This window comes from Oryctolagus cuniculus, chromosome 2 (genome assembly GCF_964237555.1).
Source record: "Oryctolagus cuniculus chromosome 2, mOryCun1.1, whole genome shotgun sequence".
NCBI lineage: Eukaryota > Metazoa > Chordata > Mammalia > Lagomorpha > Leporidae > Oryctolagus > Oryctolagus cuniculus.
Window position 1 is genome coordinate 165,623,261 of NC_091433.1, and position 23,321 is coordinate 165,646,581.

The 23,321-nt window shown below is 43.1% G+C and overlaps 1 protein-coding gene across 1 annotated transcript; it reads left to right on the forward strand.

Moving 5' to 3' along the window:
* The first annotated feature begins 13 nt into the window (after nucleotides 1-13).
* SULT6B1 (sulfotransferase family 6B member 1) lies at nucleotides 14-22,827 on the forward strand. Its single transcript, XM_002709762.5, has 7 exons — nucleotides 14-447; nucleotides 1,731-1,843; nucleotides 8,280-8,369; nucleotides 10,655-10,781; nucleotides 12,615-12,709; nucleotides 17,450-17,606; nucleotides 22,272-22,827. Exons 1-7 carry the CDS (start codon nucleotides 135-137, stop codon nucleotides 22,400-22,402), a joined length of 1,026 nt encoding a protein of 341 aa, XP_002709808.3. The 5' UTR covers nucleotides 14-134; the 3' UTR covers nucleotides 22,403-22,827.
* The last annotated feature ends 494 nt before the right edge of the window (nucleotides 22,828-23,321 follow it).

Here is a 23,321-nt window from a genome sequence, read left to right on the forward strand (position 1 = left end):
GGGTAGGTTGCCTGAGTGGTAATGTAATCAGTCCTTGGGCTAATATTCCCTGATCCTCAGCCTGGGTTGCACCTGTGCTTTACCTATTGTCAGAGAAGGATATACAAGGGTGGAGGGGGGCGGATGAGAATTCAATGATTTATTTTTCTTGTGAATGGGAGGAGCCATTCCAGCCTCTGAAAAATTGCATAAAAAGCAGCCACTGCCCCTGGAAAACCACAGAACAAATTCATCAGCAGGAAGCCAGCATGGCTGAAAAGTCCAAATTTATTGAGTACATTGATGAAGCTTTGGAAAAATCCAAAGAAACTGCACTTTCTCACTTATTTTTCACCTATCAGCAGATTCCTTATCCAGTCACCATGTGTGCCTTAGAAACTTTCAAAGCCCTGGACGCCTTTGAAGCCAGAAGCGACGACATTGTGCTAGCATCTTATCCAAAGTGTGGTAAATGACCTCATTCTACTAGTGCATTTTTTTTAAAATAATGAGTAAATTAGAGAAGGTTCAAGACAAAGGTGGGATGAAGGCAGCTCACCTCTGCATGAAGCTGGCTGGAGATGAGTAAGCAGGACAGCCATGATGCTTGAGTGTAAAACTTGTAAAATGGAGAAGTACAACTGCTAGACTTAAAACTGTCAGTGTCGGAGGGAAGAGTCTCTGTGGAAAGGGCATGAGGGATGGTGGAAGGTGGAACTGGAAAGAAGAGCTATGAAGGTGAGGAAGTCCAAGTGCCATGGAGTACAGACAGAGGTAGAGATTTTCATCTTAATTTTTGACTTCAGACAAAAGCATGGCTACTTCTACCATATGATGATTTCCATGTTATAGATTATTTTACAGGATGAAACATCAAATCATTTTTATAAAAGTCTCTCATCAGTGAAAGACAAGACATTAAGAGTGTAAACTACCCTAGTTTACAACTGCTACTTTTGAGTCTCTCAACTGCTATTTCATCTCTAAATGTTTATTAAAGTCAGCTTCATTTAATATTTTTTTTCTAACTGATGCTAGTTTTTTTAAATAAAGATTTAGTTTATTTATTTGAAAGAGTTATAAAGAGAGGGAGAAACAGGGAGAGAGAGAGAGAGGTCCTCCATCCGCTGGTTCACTCCCCATTTGGCCGCAACAGCAGAAGCAGTGCTGATCCAAAGCCAGGAGCCAGCAATTTCTTCCAGGTCTCCCATACAGGTGCAGGAGCTCAAGGGCTTGGGCCATCTTATACTGTTTTCCCAGGCCATAGCAGAGAGCTGGATCAGAAGTGGAGCACGCAGGGCTCAAACCGGCGCCCATATGGGTTGCTGGCACCATAGGCTGGGGCTTTAACCCAATGTGCCACAGCACTGGCCCCAATGCTGGGTCTTTATAAAAGCAAAATTATATACTATTGTAGAAAATGTTAATTAATTTAAAGTAAAATAATATATAGATGTAAGTAATCATGTCTATAATTCAACATTGTTAAAAGGAACATATTCTAGATTCAAAGAAAAGCATTAAATGATCTATGAGAAATAAGATAAGTTGAATTTCATACTGATGTGAGTGAATGCTGTTTTCTAAAAAACTCTTTCTTTCTGTAGCCCAGGTTATCTCAAACACAGAATCATTACATGTGCATACCAGGGAAAGTAGATTTTAATTTTTGCTAGGTTTATGCTAAAGTAGTATGCTTTTATAATATCAAGACTCCTTAAAGAGCTTTTATTGTATGATTTTTCTTATAGGTTCAAACTGGATTCTACACATTGTCCGTGAATTACTGTCTGTGGTTTCCAAAAAAAAATATGAATATTCAGAATTCCCTGTTCTTGAATGTGGGGACTCAGAAAAATATCAGGTTAGTACAAGCAGCCTTTAAACTTACAGCAAATCCTCGTTGGAAGAGTTCTTCCATTTTAGAGATACTGTAGTTTGAGGTTCAGAAAGTGCAGCACTAATACTTAATAGCAGTTTATTGTGTGATTACTATATTCTCAGTACTTTTCAACTGTTATCTTATTTTACAGCACAATGATCTTATTAGCATTTCACAAAAGATAAGACTGTTACACACTTGCCCAAGGTCACATGGCTAAGAAATGGCAGAGTCGAGATTTGAACCCAGGCTTCCTATTTTAAACTGTTAATGACTACATCGTGCAACCAGCCATATTATCACTATTCTATTATTATTTTTAAGTAGAAAGAAAAATAAGCTTAGAAACCTTAGAAATGAATTGAAATTAAAAAAAAAAACACTTTTATTTCTGAAGACAAATGGGCAGAATGCTAATGGGAAACCCCAATCTTTTCTTTTTTTTTCCTTTTTAAGGATTCTAATTTATTTGAGAGATAGAGTTACAGAAAGAGAGAAGGAGAGACAGAGAGAGAGAGGTCTTCCATCCTCTGGTTCACTCCCTAGATGGCCACAAAGCCAGCAGCCAGGAGCCTCCACCAGATCTTCCACACAGGTGCAAGGACCCAGGCAAGGCTTTGGGCCATCTTCCACTGCTTTCCCAGGCCATAGCAGAGAGCTGGCTGGAAGAGGAGCAGCCAGGACACAAACCCACAGCTACGTGGGATGCTGGTGCCACAGGCAGGGGCTTAACTTACTATGCCACCATGCTGGTCCCCTCAGTCCTTTCTTAATGAGACTTCCGTTTTGATTTTTCTGTTTCAGTTGGGACTTTGGTGTGAGTGTGAAGGATGGAAAACAATGCAGTAGTAGCTAAGAGTATGAACTACTTCCACATGTGAAGGGAGTGACAAGTCACCCCAGCTGTCATTACTCACCTTGTCAATCTCACTAATTGGGAGCTGGGTGTGGGACAGAATGTTCTGCCCCACCCTGGGGAGGTGAGAAGGAAGGATCTGCCTCGGGCCATTTGTGCCTGGACAGGGCAGCGGCAGGAGGAAGACCATCCTCTCCTGACTGCTGACACAGCAGAATGCGCTGGGAAGGTAAGGCTGTGTTCTCTACAAAACTTCAGACGTGGCCACCAACAGGCAGACAGAACCCAGTTACTGGTGAAGGCACTGGGCTGGGATTTAGGGAACGGTTTCTGGAAGGTGACTGAGACAGTGGGTAGGATGACAAACACGAAATCTGGAACCTAGGTGCAAAGAAGCCCATTTCCACGGATTAGACCAAAGTTGCACAAAAACACATTGTCGCTGAGGTAGGTGTTCAGGGATTGACAGCAGCGAGCGGAGGTTGCTGCGGAATCCTGGGTCTTGTTGGCAGCCCAGGGACCTCAGGCGACCCGAGACAGGCCAGCAGCCACCTCAGAGCCTCAGCTCCCGGACCTGCGCGGTTCGCTGATACTAAGGCATGTTGGTTTGAGGTTCAGTCAGGACAGGCTCAGGAATACAGCAGGATGGTGGACGAGGGCTTTGCAAAGCTTTCCCCTGGGTAAGAAATGGGGGAACCGACATTTCTCCTGTCTGGCCTTTGAACAACCTTTTCCCTAACAAGAGTGCTTGACAGCACCTGACAACCTGAAGAGTTACTAACATTTGTCCAGCTTCCCACCTTCTCTTAAAAACTTGCTGCATGATGGCCACAAATCATTTTACTTGTTATTAGTCACCTTCCCTGTACAGCTTTCCCTACTGTGTTCACCTGTGTTGTTAACAATCACTGAGATAAGCAGGTTTTTCTCATGATTGAAGTAGGGTTTAGGAGGCTAATATGTAAGTTTTTGTATTATTTGGTTTTCTTTTAAAGACTTGTTGTATTTATTTGAAAGACAGAGTTACAGAGAGAGGGAGAGAGAGAGAGAGAGGTCTTCCATCTGCTGGTTCACTCCCCAGATGGCCACAATGGCTGCACCGATCTGAAGCCAGGAGCTTCTTCCAGGTCTCCCACATGGGTGCAGGGGCCCAAGGACTTGGGCCATCTTCTACTGCTTTCCCAGGCCGAAGCAGAGAGCTGGATCGGAAGAGGAGCAGCCAGGACTCAAACCGGCGCCCATATGGGATTCCGGCGCTTCAGGCCAGGGCTTTAACCTGCTGCGCCACAGTGCCAGCTCCTTTTGCATTATTTGTAAGATTATTTTGCAGGGAAGTTTATTTCTAAACCGGTAAAGTCAAACAAAACTTAGCTTCCTGTGTATTGCTCACTGATCCTGGAAGAGCTTTTGTTGTTGATCAGAGTTGGACAGGCCAGGAGGCCGCCTGACTTAAACACCCGGTAGCCTTAGGAGCTTTCTGTCTCCTCCAGGGAAGCCTGGTGCTCTTGTTCACAAGCCAGGGTTCTTTCTGTTTCACCAACTGCTTTATTTTATCTATCTATTTGAGCAGAGAAATACCGGCGGACAGGGAGCTCCCATCTGCTGGTTTACTCTCCAAGTGTGCACAACAACTGGGGCTGGACCAGGGCCAAAACTGACAACCTGAAACCCAGCCCAGGTCTCCCATCTGGGTGGCAGGAACTCAAATACAACTGCCTCCCAAGGTCTGTATTAGCAGGAAGCGGGAGTCAGGCATGGAACTCACGCTCTGCCACGTGGAACTCAGGTGTCTTTGCTAGACTAAATGGCCCCCTGTTGGACCAACAACTTCAGTGGGAATATAAAGCCAAGCCTTGCCCTGTCTTCTGGTCCTTGCATTCTAAATCTTGGCTCTATTTATGAAAGAGAGATGCACTTATTTCCTGTTAAAAGAATTTCCAACTAAATAAGAAGGCAAGGAATCATCTAAATCAACATTAAAATGTTGTACAAAGTGAGTCTGGCATAGGATCCTACCTCCAGGGTTTCTGGAAAATATTTTCACTCAATGTAGTACCTTGTGTCTTGATACCCACACTTTATCAAAAGTGTTTATTTGGGGCCTTTTTTGTGGCACATCAGGTTAAGCTGCCACTGGCATCCTGTAGCAGAGTGCTCGTTTGGATCCAGACTGCTCCACTTCTGATCCAGCTCCCTGCTAATGCATCTGGGAAAAACATCAGATGATGGCCCAAGTTCTAGGATCCTGCTACCCATGAAGGAGACCAGGATGGAGTTCCAGGCTCCTGGCTTTGCCCAGGTCCAGCCCCAGCTATTGTGGCCATGTGAGGAGTGAACCAGCAGATGGAAGATCTCTCTTGTGTTTCTTTCTCCATGCCCCCTATGCCTTTCTTTAAACAAACAAACAAAAATAAATCTTTTAAAGTGTTTATTTTTTTTCACATATTTTAAAGGATTTTTGGTATTTTTATTGTAAATTTATTACATCTATGACCAAAGATATTTTGTTTAAAATATTTATTTATTTATTTGAAAGGCAGAATTACAAAGGAGAGGAAGACAGAGACAGAGACAGAGAGAGATCCATCTGCTTGTTCACCCCCCTAAATGGCTGCAACTACCTGGGGCTGGACCAGGCTGAGCCAGGAGCTAGAAGCTTCTTCCTGGTCTTCCATGTGGATGCAGGGGCCCAGGGACTTGGAAAATGTACACATTTGTGCTGCTTTCTCTGGTACATTAGCAGGAAACTGGATTGGAAGTTGAGCAGCTGGGGCTCCAACAGGTGCCCATATGGGGTGCCAGCACTGCAGGCAGTGACTTTACCCTCTATGCCACAGCACCAGCTCCCAGTCCCCAGGATATTTTTCTAATTCTTTTAGTAACTTTACCCTTTATCATGCGTCTTTTTTAAAAATTTGTTTATTTGAAAGACAGAGTGACAGAGAGAAAGGATGAGAGAGAGCAAAAGAGCACGTTCTTCCATCCATTGGATCACTCCCTAAGTGTCCAAAATAGCCAGGCCTAGCCCAGGCTGAAGTCAGGGACCAGGAACTACATCTGGATCTCCTACATGGGTGGCAGGGGCCCAAGTACTTGGGCCATCTTCTGCTGCCTACCCAGGCACATTAGCAGGGAGCTGGATCAGAAGCACAGTAGGGGCTGGCGCTGTGGTGTAGCGGGTAAAGCCGCTGCCTGCAGTGCCGGCATCCCATATGGGCACCGGTTCTAGTCTTAGCTGTTCCAAATCTAGCTCTCTGCTATGGCCTGGGAAAACCGCAGAAGATGGCCCAAGCCCTTGGGCCCCTGCACCTGCATGGGAAGAAGCTCCTGACTCCAGGCTTTGGATTGGCGCAGCTCCGGCTGTTGCGGCCAACTGGGGAGTGAACCAGAGGATGGAAGACCTCTCTCTTTCTCTCTCTCTCTGCCTCTCCTCTCTCTGTGTAACTCTTTCAAATAAATCAATTTTAAAAAAGAAGCAGAGAAGCCAGGTTTTATTTCTTTTTTCTTTCTTTTTTTTTTTTTTTTTTTTTTTTTTGACAGGCAGAGTGGACAGTAAGAGAGAAAGACAGAGAGAAAGGTCTTCCTTTTCTGTTGGTTCGCTCCCCCAATGGCCGCTGCAGCCGGCGCGCTGCAGCCTGTGAACCGCAGCCTGCGCACTGCACTGATCCAAAGCCAGGAGCCAGGTGCTTCTCCTGGTCTCCCATGGGGTGCAGGGCCCAAGCACTTGGGCCATCCTCCACTGTACTCCCTGGCCACAGCAGAGAGCTGGCCTGGAAGAGGGGCAACCGGGACAAGAATCCGGCGCCCCGACTGGGACTAGAACCCGGTGTGCCTGTGCCGCAGGTGGAGGATTAGCCTATTGAGCCATGGCGCCAGCCAAAAAAGAAGCAGAGTAGCCAGGTTTTGAACCAGCACTCTGACTGCTAGCCTCTCTCCTGTGACTTTATGTGGTTTTTGACCATGTGGTTTAATGGAAACGGCACCCCATATCTTAATCTGAAAATTATCACCTGTGAACTTCTTTACAAAGCATTTAAAACCTCAAAGCCTGTTCTTAATCTCTAAAATGTTGCTTCCAATATCTACCTGAGAGGATTGTCATGAATTAATGCAAAAGTACTTCAAATACTAAAAAGTAGAATTCGATATACATATTATCACTACTAATCACCACTTGGACCCATATCATTTATTTAAATTGCATTTTTAAAAATATTTATTTATTTGAAAGGCAAGGAGAGAGAGAGAGAGAGAGAGAGAGACGTATCTACTACCTACTGGTTCACTGCCCAGATGGCTGCCACAGCTGGGACTGGGTCATGCTGAAGCCAGAAGCCAGGAACTCTATCCAGTCTCCCATGTGGTTGGCTGGGGCCTAAATACATGAGCCATCATGCACCACTTTCCAGGTGCATTAGCAGGGAGCTGGATGGGAAGCAGAGTTTATAGGATGCTGGTGTCACAAGCAGTGGCTTAACCTACTGTGCCACAATGCCAGCCCATGCGATCCGTTTTTAAAGCCTCATTTCGCCTCCCTGCTTGGGGTGGGACCTCCACTAAGATTTTACAGAACACTTACGAAGTGTCTAAATACTGTGTTATCACTTGAAATGAATGAGTGTGTTGTAGCCGTGACCAAGCAGTCCGTGACTTCTACAAATGTGGAACTGAAAACTTGACACTGCAGTTCCCTATGTAGCGTATACTAAGTGCGGAAACCCTTACTCCTGGCAGATGAAATAGGTAACTTTGTTTTCAGAATGGTCAGTAGAAATAGATTACAGAAGAAGAATCAATCACCCTGTACTTGTCAAAGGAAACCATCTCCCCATAGGGCTTATACTGCTAAGAATTTCTTTCATGGACCTTTTCTGAGATGGTTAAGTAATTGTGCTTTCAGATTCCGGTGGGATGTCTGATTGCATGGAGTTTTAGTTGGTAAGAAAAATAGATCTAAATTTTTAAAAAATATTTATTTGAGAGGCAGAGTTACAAACACAGAGAGGGAGAGACAGAAAGATCTTCCATCCACTGGTTCACTCTCCAAATGGCTGCAACCACCAGAGCTGGGCTGATCCAAAGCCAGAAGCCAGGAGCTTCTTCTGGGTCTCCCATGCAAATGCAGGGGCCTAAGCTCCTGAGCCAAATTCCACTTCCCTCCCAGGCCATCAGCAAGGAGTTGGATTGGAAGTGGAGCAGCCCGGACTTGAACCAGCACCCACATGGGATGCCAACACTGCAGGCAGCAGCTTTACCCACTACACCACAGCGCCTGCCCCAAAAGTCATTGTTTTCTTATATGACAAAAAGAGATTAGGAAATGGTAAGCAGGATCCAATGAGGAAGTTCAAGAGGAAGATTTTAATTATTTATTCATGACTCTTCATTTCTCAAGGAGAAAGAGCAGATACTGTGATAGCAGTGCTTGAAACAGCTATTTAGGTACCAAATTTAGGAGTAGTCCACCACACTCACACATGCACACATGCACACACACGCATGCACACACACGCATGCACACGCAGCATGCACCACTTTAACTTTGATGTGTGTATTTTTAAGAGAATGAAGCTGTTTCCATCTCCAAGGATTATGACAACTCACCTCCATTATGACAAATTACCAGGTTCCATCATCAAGAGTAAAGCCAAGGTGAGTGTCCCTTCCTACTGATGTTGTAACTTGAAATTTTTGTGTACGCAGACTGGTGCTTTGAGGTGTCTGATGAATTTGTTCCTCATCATAGCATTTTTACAAGTGAAGTGTAAGATTGCACTTCTTTCTTAAGCTATATTGGCTATAGTTGCATTTGAGTCAAATGCATTTCTTTTTTTTAAAGATTTATTTGAAAGGTGGAGTTACAGAGATGCAGAAGCAGCCAGGGAGAGAAGGAGAAAGAGAGAGAGGTCTTCCATCTGCTGGTTCACTCCCCAGATGGCCGCAATGGCTGGAGCTGGGCCAATCAGAAGCCAGGAGCCAGGAGCTTCTTCCAGGTCTCCCTTGCTGGTGCAGAACTTGGACCATCTTTTGCTGCTTTCCCAAGCACATTAGCAGGGAGCTGGATTAGAACTCGAACCAGTGCCCACAGGGGATGCCGGCACTGTGGGTGGCAGCTTTACCCACTACGCCATAGCACTGGGGCCCCCTCAAAATGTGTTTTCAGCTAAGATGCAAAACGTGTATGCTTAGACTGAGACCTACAGTATTTGTTTAAGATTTATTTTATTTATTAGAAAGGCAGAGTTACAGAGAAGGAGACTGAAAGAGATCTTCTATCAGCTGGCTAACACCGCAAATGGCTGCAACGGTCAGGGCTGGGCCAGACTGAAGCCAGGAACTAGGAGCTTTATCCGGGTCTCCCGCATGGATGCTGGGACCCAAACACTTGGGCCAGCCTCTGCTTTCCCGGGCCATTAGCAGAGAGCTGGATCAGAGTGGAGCAGCCGGGACTCGAACTGGCACCCAGCAGCTTAACCCATGAAGACACAACAGCGACCCCAGGTCACGGTCAGTTTCATGAGAACACAGAATACTGAGGAAAGAGCAGCAGAGCTGACACTGATGCTGGGGATTTGTCTTCATGCCCGCTAACTGGCCCTCACAGCTCACATTTAAGTCTTTGTCAAATTACAAATTGCTGCAAGCCAGAGCTACTAATGAGCAGTAGCTAAGGCTTCAAATACTAAAACCTTCAAATGACACGAATGAAATGTATTCAAATTGAGACAGGGATGAGTTTTGGATCCAAGGACAAGACCCAGACCTACTCATCTCCATTCAATTTTATTTGGTTTGTGTTAGCTACATTACACAGATAACATGGTTTGAGATCTCGATTCTCTGAGTTTCATATCATCTACAAATCTGATAAACAGGAACTTCTGTATAGTTACCTAAATCACTCATTAAAATGTTAACCACGGCCGTATCAGGCTAAAAACCTCCAAACAGGGCTTTATTTAGCCTCCTTTGCAAGTGAGTACCTAGCTACATTCATAAACTTAATTGCTCCTGCTTCCAGGTTACATCCTTTCTTTTTTCCAGAATAAATAGAAAGCAACTCAATTAATCTGGAAATGATGTAAAAAAAAAAAAAAAAAAAAAATCCCCGTCAGTCAGCAGCAACTTGCTATCAGTGGACTCCTGTTGCCCCCTGCTGGCTAACTACTTCCTCCTCTGTATGGCTCCAGTCAAGATTACAAATCTGTGCTTTGCAAATTCCACATTTGCCGCCTGTCCAAAAGTGAGGTGACTTCTGTCTAGTTCCAGTCATCTGACCTCGGAGTTCACTAACACGCCAAATGATGTATCTTCCAACATCCTCCGTTCTTGGAATGCAGTGCTCAAGCCTTGGAGCAGCCAAGTGATCTGCAGTCTTCGAGTCCTCTGGACGTTCGTTTTATTTCCCACTTCTCATGCAAAGGAACTGTTCAGTTATCAGAGAAGATAGGCAGACACGGGAATGTAGAGGCTCTGTTCTGCCTATGTCCCCCCAAACCTCACACCTCAGGCCCCAGGGAGCGGGCCTGGCCATTGTTTGCTTTTCTTTCCCACCTAGTGTAACTATTATTTCCACTGTCCTTACATTAGTTTGCAATTTTAATTTGATTTATGGAGTGAGCGGTTCGGATCATGCTCCCCTCACTGTGCTTGTGAGCTTGCTCGTTTTTCCTTTCCTAAATCCTCTTCGTGTGCCTTTGGGGTACCCAAACTCATGAACAAAAGTCCTCCGCTCCATCCATCTCCTTGCCTACTTCGCGCCTCCCCTCTCGCCACACTTCCCCACCAACTGCTTCCTCCCTCCATTTCATGCGCTTTCTCTACGGATGATCACAATTGTGTAATACACAAGCAGGCACATGGTTATGCTTAGTCTTTCACTTTTCCAAAGTTCAAAACAGAGGCCTGACTAAACTTACTTAGTTCTTACTTCTTAGATTTTGGTGATATTTCGAAACCCTAAAGATACGGCAGTATCTTTTTTTCATTTCCACAATGATGTCCCTGATATTCCAAGCTATGGCTCTTGGGATGACTTCTTCAAACACTTCATGAAAGGACAAGGTATGGCTGTTGGTAATCAAATTCTTCTTTCTTCAATGACCGCACGAATACAGAAATTCAAATGTATTTTAGGGTAGAGAAAGAAATAAGATTTAGGTAGATCCAGGAACCAAATAGTTGCATTTAAATGAAGGTTTATAGCCCCACCTTGTAATATGTTTATAGCATATTAAACAACTAAAGAGCATTAATGTTTTTAAAAATAGGTTGGACGATTCATGTTGACGTGGCACTGTCCTAGTGGCAATCAAACAGGCATGGGACAAAGAGGCCTTCACTAAAAAAAACACACGGAAATGCATTTGTATTAAATTCCCCTTAATTCACTGTTTAACACAATGATAAAAACCAAAAATGATCAAAACCAAATGGTGAAGTGGCAGCTACACCTAAGACATTTGTTTGGCACAGAGGCAGTAAGTTTTGTCACATCTTGTTGATGTCCCTTTGCTTACTGCTTTTTGCCATATACCTGCAAGGTAGCTACAGTCCCTCCAAGCGCCACCTTCAGGTTGGGAAGAAAAATGGAAGAATCGCATCAGCTCAATGTTTCTTAGCACATGAAGCAGAAACCTTCCTCGTGTCTCATTGACGGGAACCATGTCGTGTGGCCAATCACAGCTTGAGGAGAGGCAGAAAAATGGGGACTTCTTTTCATGATTGGCTTAGACCCAAATAATCATGAAAGTAGGGGTGTATTAGACATTGAGTGGGCAACCTACAGCAATTGCCCCAACAAATCAAATACACCAAACTGTCTGGCTCCAAACCAGGGCATGATGATGATGCTGGCTAATACTGAGCGTTTCTATGAATTAGACACCGCTTTAAACATTTGACATCTGCTAACCCATTTAAGCGTCACAACAACTCTATCTTATAGATGAGGAAACCAAGGTACAGAGAGGTTTAGGAAATTGCTGGAAGTCACACAGCAAGTAAACAGCACAGCTAAACAATGTCTAGATCTGTACTGTCCTTGTGTAGCCGGTGGCCATGCGTGGCAATTGAGCACTTAAAATGTGACCAGTATAATTGAGCTAACCATTTCATTTCACTTAATTTTAATTAAATTTAAACTATAAATAGATATTCAATTCAGTTATTAGAAAGCTTTTAAGTCAGGTTGTATTAATTTGGGTGTATGAATATAATTTTTCAAATGTAAGTTTTATAAAATCTATATATAAAATGTATTTCTAATAAAAATTTAGCATCCAAATTGAAATTTTCTAATTTTCTCTGTGTATAAAATACCCACTGAGTCCTAAAGACTTAGAATGTAAATAATAATGTTTAAGGTTTCATTAATCATTTTTCATGTTGACCACTTGTCAGAATGATATTATTAAATGTATTGAATTAAATAAGGCATTAGAATTGACTTCACCTGTTTCTTTTTGGTTTTTTAAATTGCATATATGGTTTAGATTATGTTTCTGTCTAAATAATATCTTTCCCGGCATTTTATTCTTTCTGGCATTATCTCTGTCAATTTCCATGTATCATTTATCATTCCTGAGTTATTTTACTCATTTAAATATTCATTAATGTCTTATGGTTTTATTAAATCAACTTTACAACTTGTTTAGTTTTATTCTAATTTATGGAAAATGTTCAAAAAGATAAGAAAATTGACAGATATTAGAAAATGGAAGTGATTTACGCCAGCCCTTTTGGACAGATATTTGTAATAACATCAATATAACTTTCTTTGTCTGAGCCTAAACACATATGGATAGTTTATATTTTACTGCATATACCAACAGCCTATCATTTTAATCTTCATTATTTAAGATTTCTTCAGAAGTTTTTTTTTTCCTGTGTTCTTAGTTTCTTGGGGAAGCTATTTTGATTTTGCAATTAATTGGAACAAACATCTTGATGATGCAAATATTAAATTCATATTATACGAAGACCTAAAAGAGGTAAGACTACGATTATTGATATTCTAGAGCAAGACTTATTATAAACTACAAGATAGATCGCTTACTTGCATTTATATGAACAAATATGGTATTTAAATTTTAAAAATTCTAGGTATGTGGTACAGTACTAGAAAAAAAGTCAAACCTTGTGTAAATGCTTAGATTATATATTTAACAGAAATAAAATAATGGGTCACAGAAAAAAGAAAAATAGGTCCTGTTGATTTAATGGAACACACGTTTGGCTGTGAATTGGTTTCTGCAGTTAATGTACTTGTTAAGAAGTTTTTATTCACTGTTTAGTATGTGATTATGCAGAATTGCTTTGGGCCCTGGTGATGCATCAAGGAATAGATCAGACAAAGTTCAGTGTCCTGGAGAAACTTACATTCTAGCGAGACAAGGCTGGGAGGAAGAACAAGTAATAAGCACAATGAATTTGAATTGTCATACCTGGGTATACAGATAGACAAGAGCAAATGATCAAGAATTGAGCCATGGAGACCTTCAATGTGAAGGGTTTGGGGCGAAGGGGAGGAGACTGAGAGAACTAGCAAATGAGGTAGGAAAGAAAGCAGAGTCCTGGAACCCCAGTGAAGAAAATATGCTAAAGAGCAGGGGCTGTGTCAGATACTCTCTAACTGAATTGCATATTTATTTTTTTTTAACTTTTATTTAATGAATATAAATTTCCAAAGTACAGTTTATGGATTACAATGGCTTCCCCCCATACCATCCCTCCCACCCGCAACCCTCCCCTTTCCCACTCCCTCTCCCCTTCCATTCACATCAAGATTCATTTTCGATTCTCTTAATATACAGAAGATCAGTTTAGTTAGTATACATTAAGTACAGATTTCAACAGTTTGCTCCCACACAGAAACATAAAGTGAAAAGTAATAGATGATTTTTTAAATGATGATGAAATCAGATCAGACCTATTGTCATGTTTAATCCCAGTGAGAGTCAAGTTGGGAATTGATAATTTTTTTTTTAACAGAAGATCAGTTTAGTATACATTAAGTAAAGATTTCAACAGTTTGCACCCCCATAGAAACACAAAGTGAAATATACTGTTTGAGTACTCGTTATAGCATTAAATCTCAATGTACAGCACATTAAGGACAGAGATCCTACATGAGGAGTAAGTGCACAGTGACTCCTGTTGTTGACTTTACAAATTGACACTCCTGTTTATGGCATCAGTAATCTCCCTATGCTCCAGTCATGAGTTTCCAAGGCTATGGAAGCCCCTTGAATTCTCCGACTCTTATCTTGTTTAGACAAGGTCATAGTCAAAGTGGAGGTTCTCTCCTCCCTTCAGAGAAAGGTACCTCCTTCTTTGAAGACATGTTCTTTCCACTGGGATCTCACTCACAGAGATCTTTCATTTGGGTTTTTTTTTTTTTTTTTTTTTTTCCAGAGTGTCTTGGCTTTCCATGCCTGAAATACTCTCATGGGCTTTTCAGCCAGATCCGAATGGCTTTAGGGCTGATTCTGAGGCCAGAGTGCTGTTTAGGACATCTGCCATTCTATGAGTCTGCTGAGTATCTCGCTGCCCATGCTGGATCACTCTCCCCTTTATTTACTGAATTGCATATTTAAATGTTTGTTTGTTAGGCAGAGTTAGAAAGAGAGAGAGAGAGAGAGGTCTTCCATCCATTGGTTCACTCCCCAAGTGGCTGCAATGTCCAGAGCTGAGCCAGGTTAAAGCTAGGAGCTTCATCCAGGTCTCCTGCATGGGTGTCAGGGGCCCAAGCACTTGGACCATCTTTTGCTGCTTCTCCTAGGCCATTAGCAGGGAGCTGAATCAGCAGTGGAGCAGCCAGGACACAAACAGGCATCCATATGGGATATCAGCATCATAGGCAGCAGCTGTACCTGCTATGCCACAATGCCAGTTCCAACCTAATTGAGTTATTTATTTATTTAGAAAGGCAGAATTACAGAGAGGCAGATACGGGGTGTTGGGGGCAGTCTTCCATCTGCCAGTTCACTCTCCAAATGGCTGCAATGACTACCCGAATCCAGGAACCAGGAGAGTCTTCCAGGTCTCCTGGGTGGGTTCAGGGGCCCAAGCACTTGGGCCATCCTCCACTGCTTTCCCAGGTCATAGCAGAGAGCTAGATTGGAAGTGGAGCAGCCAGACTGGAACCAGCGTCCATACAGGATGCCAGCACTGTAGGCAGCGGCTTCACCTGCTGTGCCATAGCACCTGGCCCCTTGATGAAGTTTTTTTTTTTTTTTTAAAGATTCACTTATTTATTTGAAAGGCAGAGTTACAAAGAGGCATAGGCAGAGGGGGGGGTGTCTTCCATCCACTGGTTCACCCCACCCCCCAAGTTGGCCACAATGGCCGGTGCTGTGCCAATCAAAAGCCAGGAGCTTCCTCCAGGTCTCCCACATAGGTGCAGGGACCCAAACACTTGAGCCATCTTCTGCTTTCCCAGGCTACAGCAGGGAGCTGGATTGGAAATGGAGTAGCTGGGACTCGAACTGGCACCCACATTGGATGCCAGCACTGCAGACCTGAGGTTTAACCTACTGCACCCCTTAATTGAATTTTAACTCCAGACTCCAGTGACATTATGTGCAAGCACAATTTAATAACCCTGTCTGTCTCAGGGGAGGAGAATCATTTTTTTATGTTAAGGGCCGTTTGGATATTTACAACATCATTCTCAGAATTATCCACCTAAAAATTAGCCTCCTACAGAGTTACTGAATTGCTAGTCCCACCTGTAGTGGCTTTGGCAGAGCCAAACCAAATGATTTTGCAGGTCTCCTATGGCCCATGGGCTGGATGGTCCACATCCCTGTTATAGGATGCATTTGTCTAACATGAAAGAATGTTTTAATTTAGCTTTTTCTCCCTCTAGACTAGAATAATGTTTCCGAAATGTGTGCTCCTTAGAATGCCAGTGTCATCCCAGACATTTATAATTCTTGCCTGGGGTGGAGAGGAAGTTACTTATTCGAATAGATATAGAGGCTACTGCATTACATAGCCAGATCCTTTGGCATTCACATTGTACATTGGTATTAGAATCTGTAGCAAGAAACAAAACAAAACAAAAGAAACATCTTACTTTCATTTAAAGGATTCTAAGTTTATTTGATCTCAACCTTTCCCTCCCCCGCCATGTAACATCTATAAGCATCTTAGGGTATCCTAGTGTTTTATAGAATACAATTAAAGAAAGAAAAAAACTGCTCTAGAAGACATAAGAATCTCCATTGAAGAGGCACAGTGGTGGTTTGTGGGTGGTTGGGTAGTTAGACAAGGTAAATTTCAAGACTCCTTCAAGTTTCTATGACTGTAAGTCTAGGCTTTGTAGAATTTAAGCATTAGCTATAAATGGTATAAAAAAAAAAAGAATTAGAGGGGCCAGCATTGTGGCACAGTGGGTTAAGCAGCTGCTTATGACATTGGCATCCCATATTGGAGTGCCAGTTTAAGTCCTGGCTGCTCTACTTCCAATTCTGCTTCCTGTTAATGTGCCTGGGAAGAAAGTGAATGGTGGCCCAAGTATGTAGGATACTGCTACCTGTGTGGGAGACCCAGATATAGCTCCTGGCTCCTGGCTATGTCCTGGCCCAGCCCCAGCCATCTGGGGGGTTGCCATAATTTGGGGAGTGAACCAACAGATGGAAGATCTCTCTCTCTCTCTCTCTCCCTTTCTCTATCATTTTGCCTTTGAAATAAATAAATAAGTCTTTTAAAAAGAGAGAGAATTAGAATGAACTCATACATTAATTTCTTTGGCTGGTCTAGGCTTTTTAATGCAATGAATGTCATCTGTGATAAAATTCTAACCTAACATATCATTTTTATATCATAAATACTTAGTATTATCTGAAAGCTCAGCAAGTGTCAAAAGTTGAAACTACAAATTATAATCAATATAGGGTATCTTTAATAGAGATGACTTTAATATCTGTATAGGAGTATTAAAGTCAGTCTGCAAAGAGAAATAAGCAAAGGAACTAAGGAGTTAGGCTTAAATCCACTCGGGCTTAAGAGCCTCTTTGCTCTCTGCACTGCTCCCACAGAAAGAAGTCTATCCTTTAAAATTTGGAGGCTGGCATTGTGGCATAGCAGGTAGAGCCACTGCTTACAATGCCAGCATCCCATTTGGGCACCAGTTCATATGCTGACTGCTCTATTTCCAACCTAGCTCCTTGCTAATGGCTTGGAAAGGCAGCAAAAGATGGCCCAAGTACCTGGGCCATCCATGTGGGAGACCGGAAGAAGCTCCTGGCTTTGGCCTGGCCAGTCCTGACGTTTGCCACCATCTGGGGAGTAAACCAGAGATGGAAGATTCGTCTGTCTCTGTCTCTCCCTCTCTCTGAAATTCTGACTTTCAAACAAACAAATAAATGAATACAATTTTGTTTTCAGGGTGCAGGCATGTGGTGCAGTGGTTAGGATACTGCTCAGGATGCTAGTGTCACATACCAGAGTGCCTGGGATCAAGCCCTGGCTCCACTCCCCCAATTCCAGCTTCCTGCTTATCTGCACCTTTGGAAGCTGCAAGGTCATGGCTCAAGAGTCTGCCACCCATGTGGGTGACCTTGATTGAGTTCCCAGCTCCTGGCTTGGCCTGACCCAGCCCTAGCTGTTGTAGGCATTGAGGACTGAACCTGTGGGTGAAAGATCTCTGTTTGTCTACCTCTCTGCCTTTCAAATACATTCAATAAGTAAATACATTTTTTTTAATAAAATAATTTTTTTTTCAGAATCTGGCCACTGGAATAAAACAAATTGCTGAGTTCTTAGGATTCTGTCTCACCGGGGAGCAGATTCAAGCAATCTCAGCTCAGAGCACCTTCCAAGCAATGCAAGCCAAGTCTCAGGAAACGCACGGTGCTGTTGGCCCCTTCCTGTTCCGCAAAGGTAAGTGTACGTGGCTTCTGGGGTTTTGTCTCAGGGGATAACTGATCACACAGCAGGCAATGCAGATGACTTTATTGTAAATAGAAAAGGTTTTCTTTCTCTCCTTCAAAAAGAAGTATGGACACAGGCAGTCCAGAGCTGTAACAGAGTTCCATAGGGTCTTTTAGAAGACTACATTCTTTCTGTCTTTGTCTGCTTGTCTCCTTGTGAAAACAAGATAGCAGCTGGAGCTCAATCATTATGTTCAAATTCCAGGTGGGAAAAGGAAATGAGCAAAGAACAGAATTGTGTGTGTTAGCTGACTGAGCCTCCCCTCTTTTAATTGTTTAAAGATTTGTTCATTGATTTGAAATGCAGAGTTACAGTGAGAGAGGGAGAAATCTTCCCATTTGTTGGTTCAGTCACCAAATGGCAGCAACTTGAACCGGTGCCCAGGTGGGATGCTGGCTTGGTGAGCCGTGACTTAACCACAACTCTGGCCCTGAGCACCCCCCTCCCCCGCCCTTTAAAAATTTATTTATTTGTAAGGCAGAGTTACAGAGAGGCAGAGGCAAAGAGAGAGAGAGAGAGAGAGAGAGAGAGGTCTTCCATCTGCTGGTTCACTACCAAATGGCTGCAACAGCCAGCATTAGGCCTATCCAAAGCCAGGAGCCAGGAGCCAGAAGCTTCTTCAGGTCTCCCATGTGGGTGCAGGGATCCAAGGACCTGAGCCATCTTCTGCTGCTTTCCAAAGCCACAGCAGAGAGCTGGATCGGAAGTGGAACAGCTGGCTCTCAAACCAGCACCCATATGAGATGCCAGCACCGACCTGGTGCCCTTTAAAGTCCATTCCTGGAGAGCCAGCGCTGTGGCACAGCAGGTTAAAGCCTCAGCCTGCAGCACTGGCATCCCATATGGGCACTGGTTCGAATCCTGGCTGCTCCTCTTCTGATCCAGCTCCCTGCTATGGCGTGGGAAGGCAGTGGAAGATGGCTCAAGTCCTTGGGCTCCTACACCATGGGAGACCTGGAAGAGTTGAGACCTGGAAGAGTCTCCTGGCTCCTGGCTTCAGATCAGCTCAGCTGTGGCCATTGTGGTCAAATGGGGAATGAACCAGCGGAATGGAAGATCTCTCTCCCTGGATCTACCTCTCTCTGTAACTCTGTCAACAAATAAATAAAATAAATCTTTATAAAAAAAATTCCTGGAAGCCCCACTCAATAACTTCTGCATTGGCCACCTATCCCTCCAGCAGTAGCTGGGAAATATGATTCTTTTTAAAGCTGGGCATATAACTATCCAATTATAATCAGAAATTTGTTAATAAGGAAGAAGGAGAAAATGAATTATTGGAGAGGCAACTAGCTTTCTCTGACACAGATAATGTTACTAAATTTCATTAAATATGCTAAATTCTTATGGAAATTTATGATTATATAGGTTAGGGATTGATGTTTTTATTTTTAATTCCATATATAATGAAAATAATAACAAGATTTAGGAGGCAAGGCCTGGCATGTGGTATAGTGAGTTAAGCCATGGACTGCAGTGCCGGCATCCCATATGGGTACCAGTTTGTGTCTAAGCTACTCCACTTCTGATCCAGCTCCCTGCTAATGTGCCTGGGAAAGCAGCAGAGGATGGCCTAGGTGCTTTGACCCCTGCACCCACGTGGGAGACCTGAAAGAAGCTCCTGGCTTTGGATCGGCCTAGCTCCAGCCATTGCAGCCATTTGGGGAATGACCCAGTGGATGGAAGATCTCTCTCTGTCTCTCCATCTTTCTCTCTCTGTAACTTTGCCTTTCAAATAAATGAATCCTAAAAAAAAAATGAAAATTTAGGAGGCATTCATGTACTTGTACATGTAACAAGCAAGGGCAACAAGAGGTAATATTTATCAGGCATCATGTATTAAAAACTTAATAGGGTTTGCATTTTATAAAAAAAATTTTAAAGATTTATTTATTTATTTATTTGATGGGGGTTGGCGCTTGGCTCACGTGGTTGATCCTCTGCCTGCCTCTTTTTTTTTTTTTTTTTTTTTTTGACAGGCAGAGTGGACAGTGAGAGAGAGAGACAGAGAGAAAGGTCTTCCTTTTGCCCTTGGTTCACCCTCCAATGGCCACTGCGTCCGGCGCGCTGATCCGAAGGCAGGATCAGGTGCTTATCCTGGTCTCCCATGGGGTGCAGAGCCCAAGCACTTGGGCCATCCTCCACTGCACTCCCGGGCCACAGCAGAGAGCTGGCCTGCAAGAGGGGCAACCAGGACAGAATCCGGCGCCCTAACCGGGACTAGAACCTGGGGTGCCTGCGCCGCTAGGCGGAGGATTAGCCTATTGAGCCGCGGGGCCAGCCGCCAGTTGCTCCTCTTCCAGTCCAGCTCTCTGCTGTGGCCTGGGAGAGTAGTAGAAGATGGCCCAAGTGCTTGGGCCCCTGCGCCTCTGTGGGAAACCAGGAGGAAACACCTGGCCCCTGGCTTCAGCTAGGTGCAGTGCTGGCCGTGGCAGCCATTTGGGGGAGTGAACCAACACAAGAAAGACCTTTCTCTCTCTCTCTCCTGTAACTCTACCTGTGAAATAATATATATATATATATTTGAAATATATATATATTATTTGAAAGGCACAGTTAGAGAGAGAGAGAGAGATAACAGAGAGATCTCCCGTTGTTGGTTCACTCTCCAAACGGCCACAATGGCCAGAGCTAGGCTGATCATTTCCAAAAGTTTCTTTCGGATCTCCCACATGGGTACAAGGACCCACGCACTGGGTCATCCTCCCTGCTTTCCCAAGCACATTAGGAGGGTGTTGGATAGGAAATGGAGAAACCGGGACTCAAACTGGCACCCATATGGGATGCTGGAGCTGCAGACAGTGGCTTTTCCTGCTAAGCCACAGTGCCAACCCCAACAAAAAGTATATTAAATCCTTACTTTTATAAATGTAGGAGCCAAAGCTTGGAAATGTGACATTTCCATTGTCATCTAGCTGACAGACAATTGAGTCAGCATTTGAGCCTAGGTCTACTTGGGTCTACTGTACTGTTTCCAGTGAAGATCCATTTTGAAAATCCACTGTGAATGAAGCATCGATTCTAAGTCTGGCTGCGGTTTGATTCTTCAGTAGCTCTGATTTGTATGCTTTGTGAAGGACGGGGAATAAAGAACCTGTCATTAAAATTTAATCAAGTACTATTCAGAATAGAAAAAAATCTGTGGGAAAAAGTGGTAATTATTTAAAAAAATTTATAACATTCCTTATAGAAAATTCAGAAAGCACAGGAAAAATGTAGAAAAGCGTCACAACCATCTGGATTTCTCCAACCAGAGCAGGTTTAACAGGTGCATTTCTGTCCTGCACTATTCTGTGGTGGTTTACATAGCTGATTACATTTGTGAACAGTTTTGTGTTTTGCTTTATTCCCTTTACACATAGTAAGCATTTGCTCACGTTGTTAAACCCTTATTAAAGTACCTTGCAATGGCTCTACAACATAGAGCTTAGGACTTCAACCCAAATCATGAAAAGATTTTTTTAGAAAGAAATAACTCCTTTACTTTTAAGTCTAAGTAAGAAGTAAAGTATCCTAATCTTAGGCAAAATAATGTATGTTTTATAAATATTTATTTATTAGAAAGGCATAGTTACAGAGAAGCAGAGGCAGAGAGAGAGGTCGCTCATCTGCTTGATTCACTCCCCAGATGGCCGCAAAAAAAAAAAAAACAAAAAACAAAAAGCAAAAAAAACGGCCGAGCTGCGCTGATCCGAAGCCAGGAGCCAGGAGCTTCTTCCAGATCTCCCATGTGGGTGCAGGGGCCCAAGGACCTGGACCATCTTCCACTGCTTCCTCAGGCCACAGCAGAGAGCTGGGTCAGAAGTGGAACAGCCCGGTCTCTAACCAGCACCGATAAGGATGCAGGTACTGCAGACAGCGGCTTTACCTGCTAGGCCACGGCGCCAGCCCCAAAATAATGTATTTTTTAAAAAATGTTCAATATCTTGGGGCCGGTGCTTTGCTGCAGCAGGTTAAAGCCCTGGCCTGAGGCGCCAACATCCCATATGGGCACCGGTTCTAGTCCTGGCTGCTCCTCTTCCGATCCAGCCCTCTGCTATGGCCTGGGAAAGCAGTAGAAGATGGCCCAAGTCCTTGGGCCCCTGCACCCACGTGGGAGACCTGGAAGAAGCTCCTGGCTGCTGGCTTTGGAGCAGCACAGCTCTGGCCATTGCCGCCATCTGGGGAGTGAACGAGCGGATGGAAGACCTCTCTCTCTGTCTCCACCTCTCTCTGTAACTCTTTCAAATAAATAAAATAAATCTTAAAAAAAAGTTCAATATCTGAGGTTTTAACCCAAGCCTGCCATAAAATGTTAACTTTTCAAAGGGTGCTTAATGTATTATTTAAAAGACTTTAGAGAGAGGGAGTGGGACAGAATCAATCTCAAGGGTGGATGTTAAGTTCCAGATGTTGGGTAGGAGATCACTGAGACAGACAGATTGGCACTGCTGCAACACAGACAGGGAGACCCCATGGACACTGTTAATTTTATGAGAGAAATTACGTTGGTTTTTTAGACTAAATTATTATTAATTCATTTTCACATTACTCAGTGAAATATTACAGTCAAAAATGGTAAAATCATGGTGAAATATTTTAACAGCTAAATGGGTCTCACGTTCTTTGTTGTAGGTGAAGTTGGTGACTGGAAAAATTTGTTCCGTGAAACTCAGAGCCAGGAAATGGATGAAAAATTCAAAACCTGCTTGGCAGGCACTCCCCTGGGAACAAAGTTGAAGTATGAATTATATTGCCAAGTTTGATTCTGGTCCATTTAGCAGGAGTGGATATTTTCTTATCCTCAGTAAGAACTGAATTTAAATAAATTAATCTCAACAAATAATCAAATAATGATAAATAACAAATTTAATAATCATGAAGTTTTTAAGCATGAATCTAAGTGTTTTCACTTTTTAAAGAGAGGACTTTTAGCTGACTACAAGGGACACTACTGTGAATGTGCCGTCCTGAGTGGTAAGCTCTTCCATGCCGTAGGCTCACATTAGAGCATGAGCAGTTGCTGTCATAGATGAAGCAGACTCCAAATAATGGCCAGTTTCTTCTCTCCTCATAATAACTCCCTTCTCACCTTGGACCAAAGCACCTGTGGCTCTCTCAGACTTACTGTTGGGAGAAATTTAATTCCAACCTACCTATGCTAACAAAAGATTAATAAATTGTATTCTAATCTGATTCAAGAAAAATGTGCTTTCTGTTCTGTGTATGACATTGTAGTATGTCATGGGAGGCTCCAGTCTCAGGGGACTTTATGTTTCTATTTAATACAATCTTGAATTCAAACCTAAAGGTAAGGAATTGTGTTATTCTACTTAAAGGTTTTTCTACCACAGAGCCCAAAGTAGTTTTGTGAAACTAGCAAGAGAAGGTTGAGAATGTTCTAGAAAGAATCTCTTTCTGTCTGGCACCTCTCAAACTCTTAATGATCCTTACTATTTACATTGTAGCTAATTCTAGTCTCTAAGATTAAGTTATGTGCTGCTAAGGTAGAGTGAATAATGGAAATGTTAAATAAAATTGATTTGAGAAAAAATTTTAGGACTGCTGTAAATGGGAATATGGTGAATTAGATCAACTAAAAATCTTCCCCTTGAATCACCAAGAAGTGCTGGATAAAAATTCTTTTAGAAACATAGCTCAGCTCCCGGTAAAATAAACAAATTC

What these genes read in the sequence shown, in the direction of transcription:
- SULT6B1 (XM_002709762.5), top strand. Translation starts at nt 135, where the DNA reads ATGATTTATTTTTCTTGTGAATGGGAGGAGCCATTCCAGCCTCTGAAA. An exon ending in GGGACTCAGAAAAATATCAG is followed by an intron (nt 1,844 to 8,279) that starts GTTAGTACAAGC and finishes TGTATTTTTAAG; the next exon opens with AGAATGAAGCTGTTTCCATC. An exon ending in TCATCAAGAGTAAAGCCAAG is followed by an intron (nt 8,370 to 10,654) that starts GTGAGTGTCCCT and finishes CTTACTTCTTAG; the next exon opens with ATTTTGGTGATATTTCGAAA.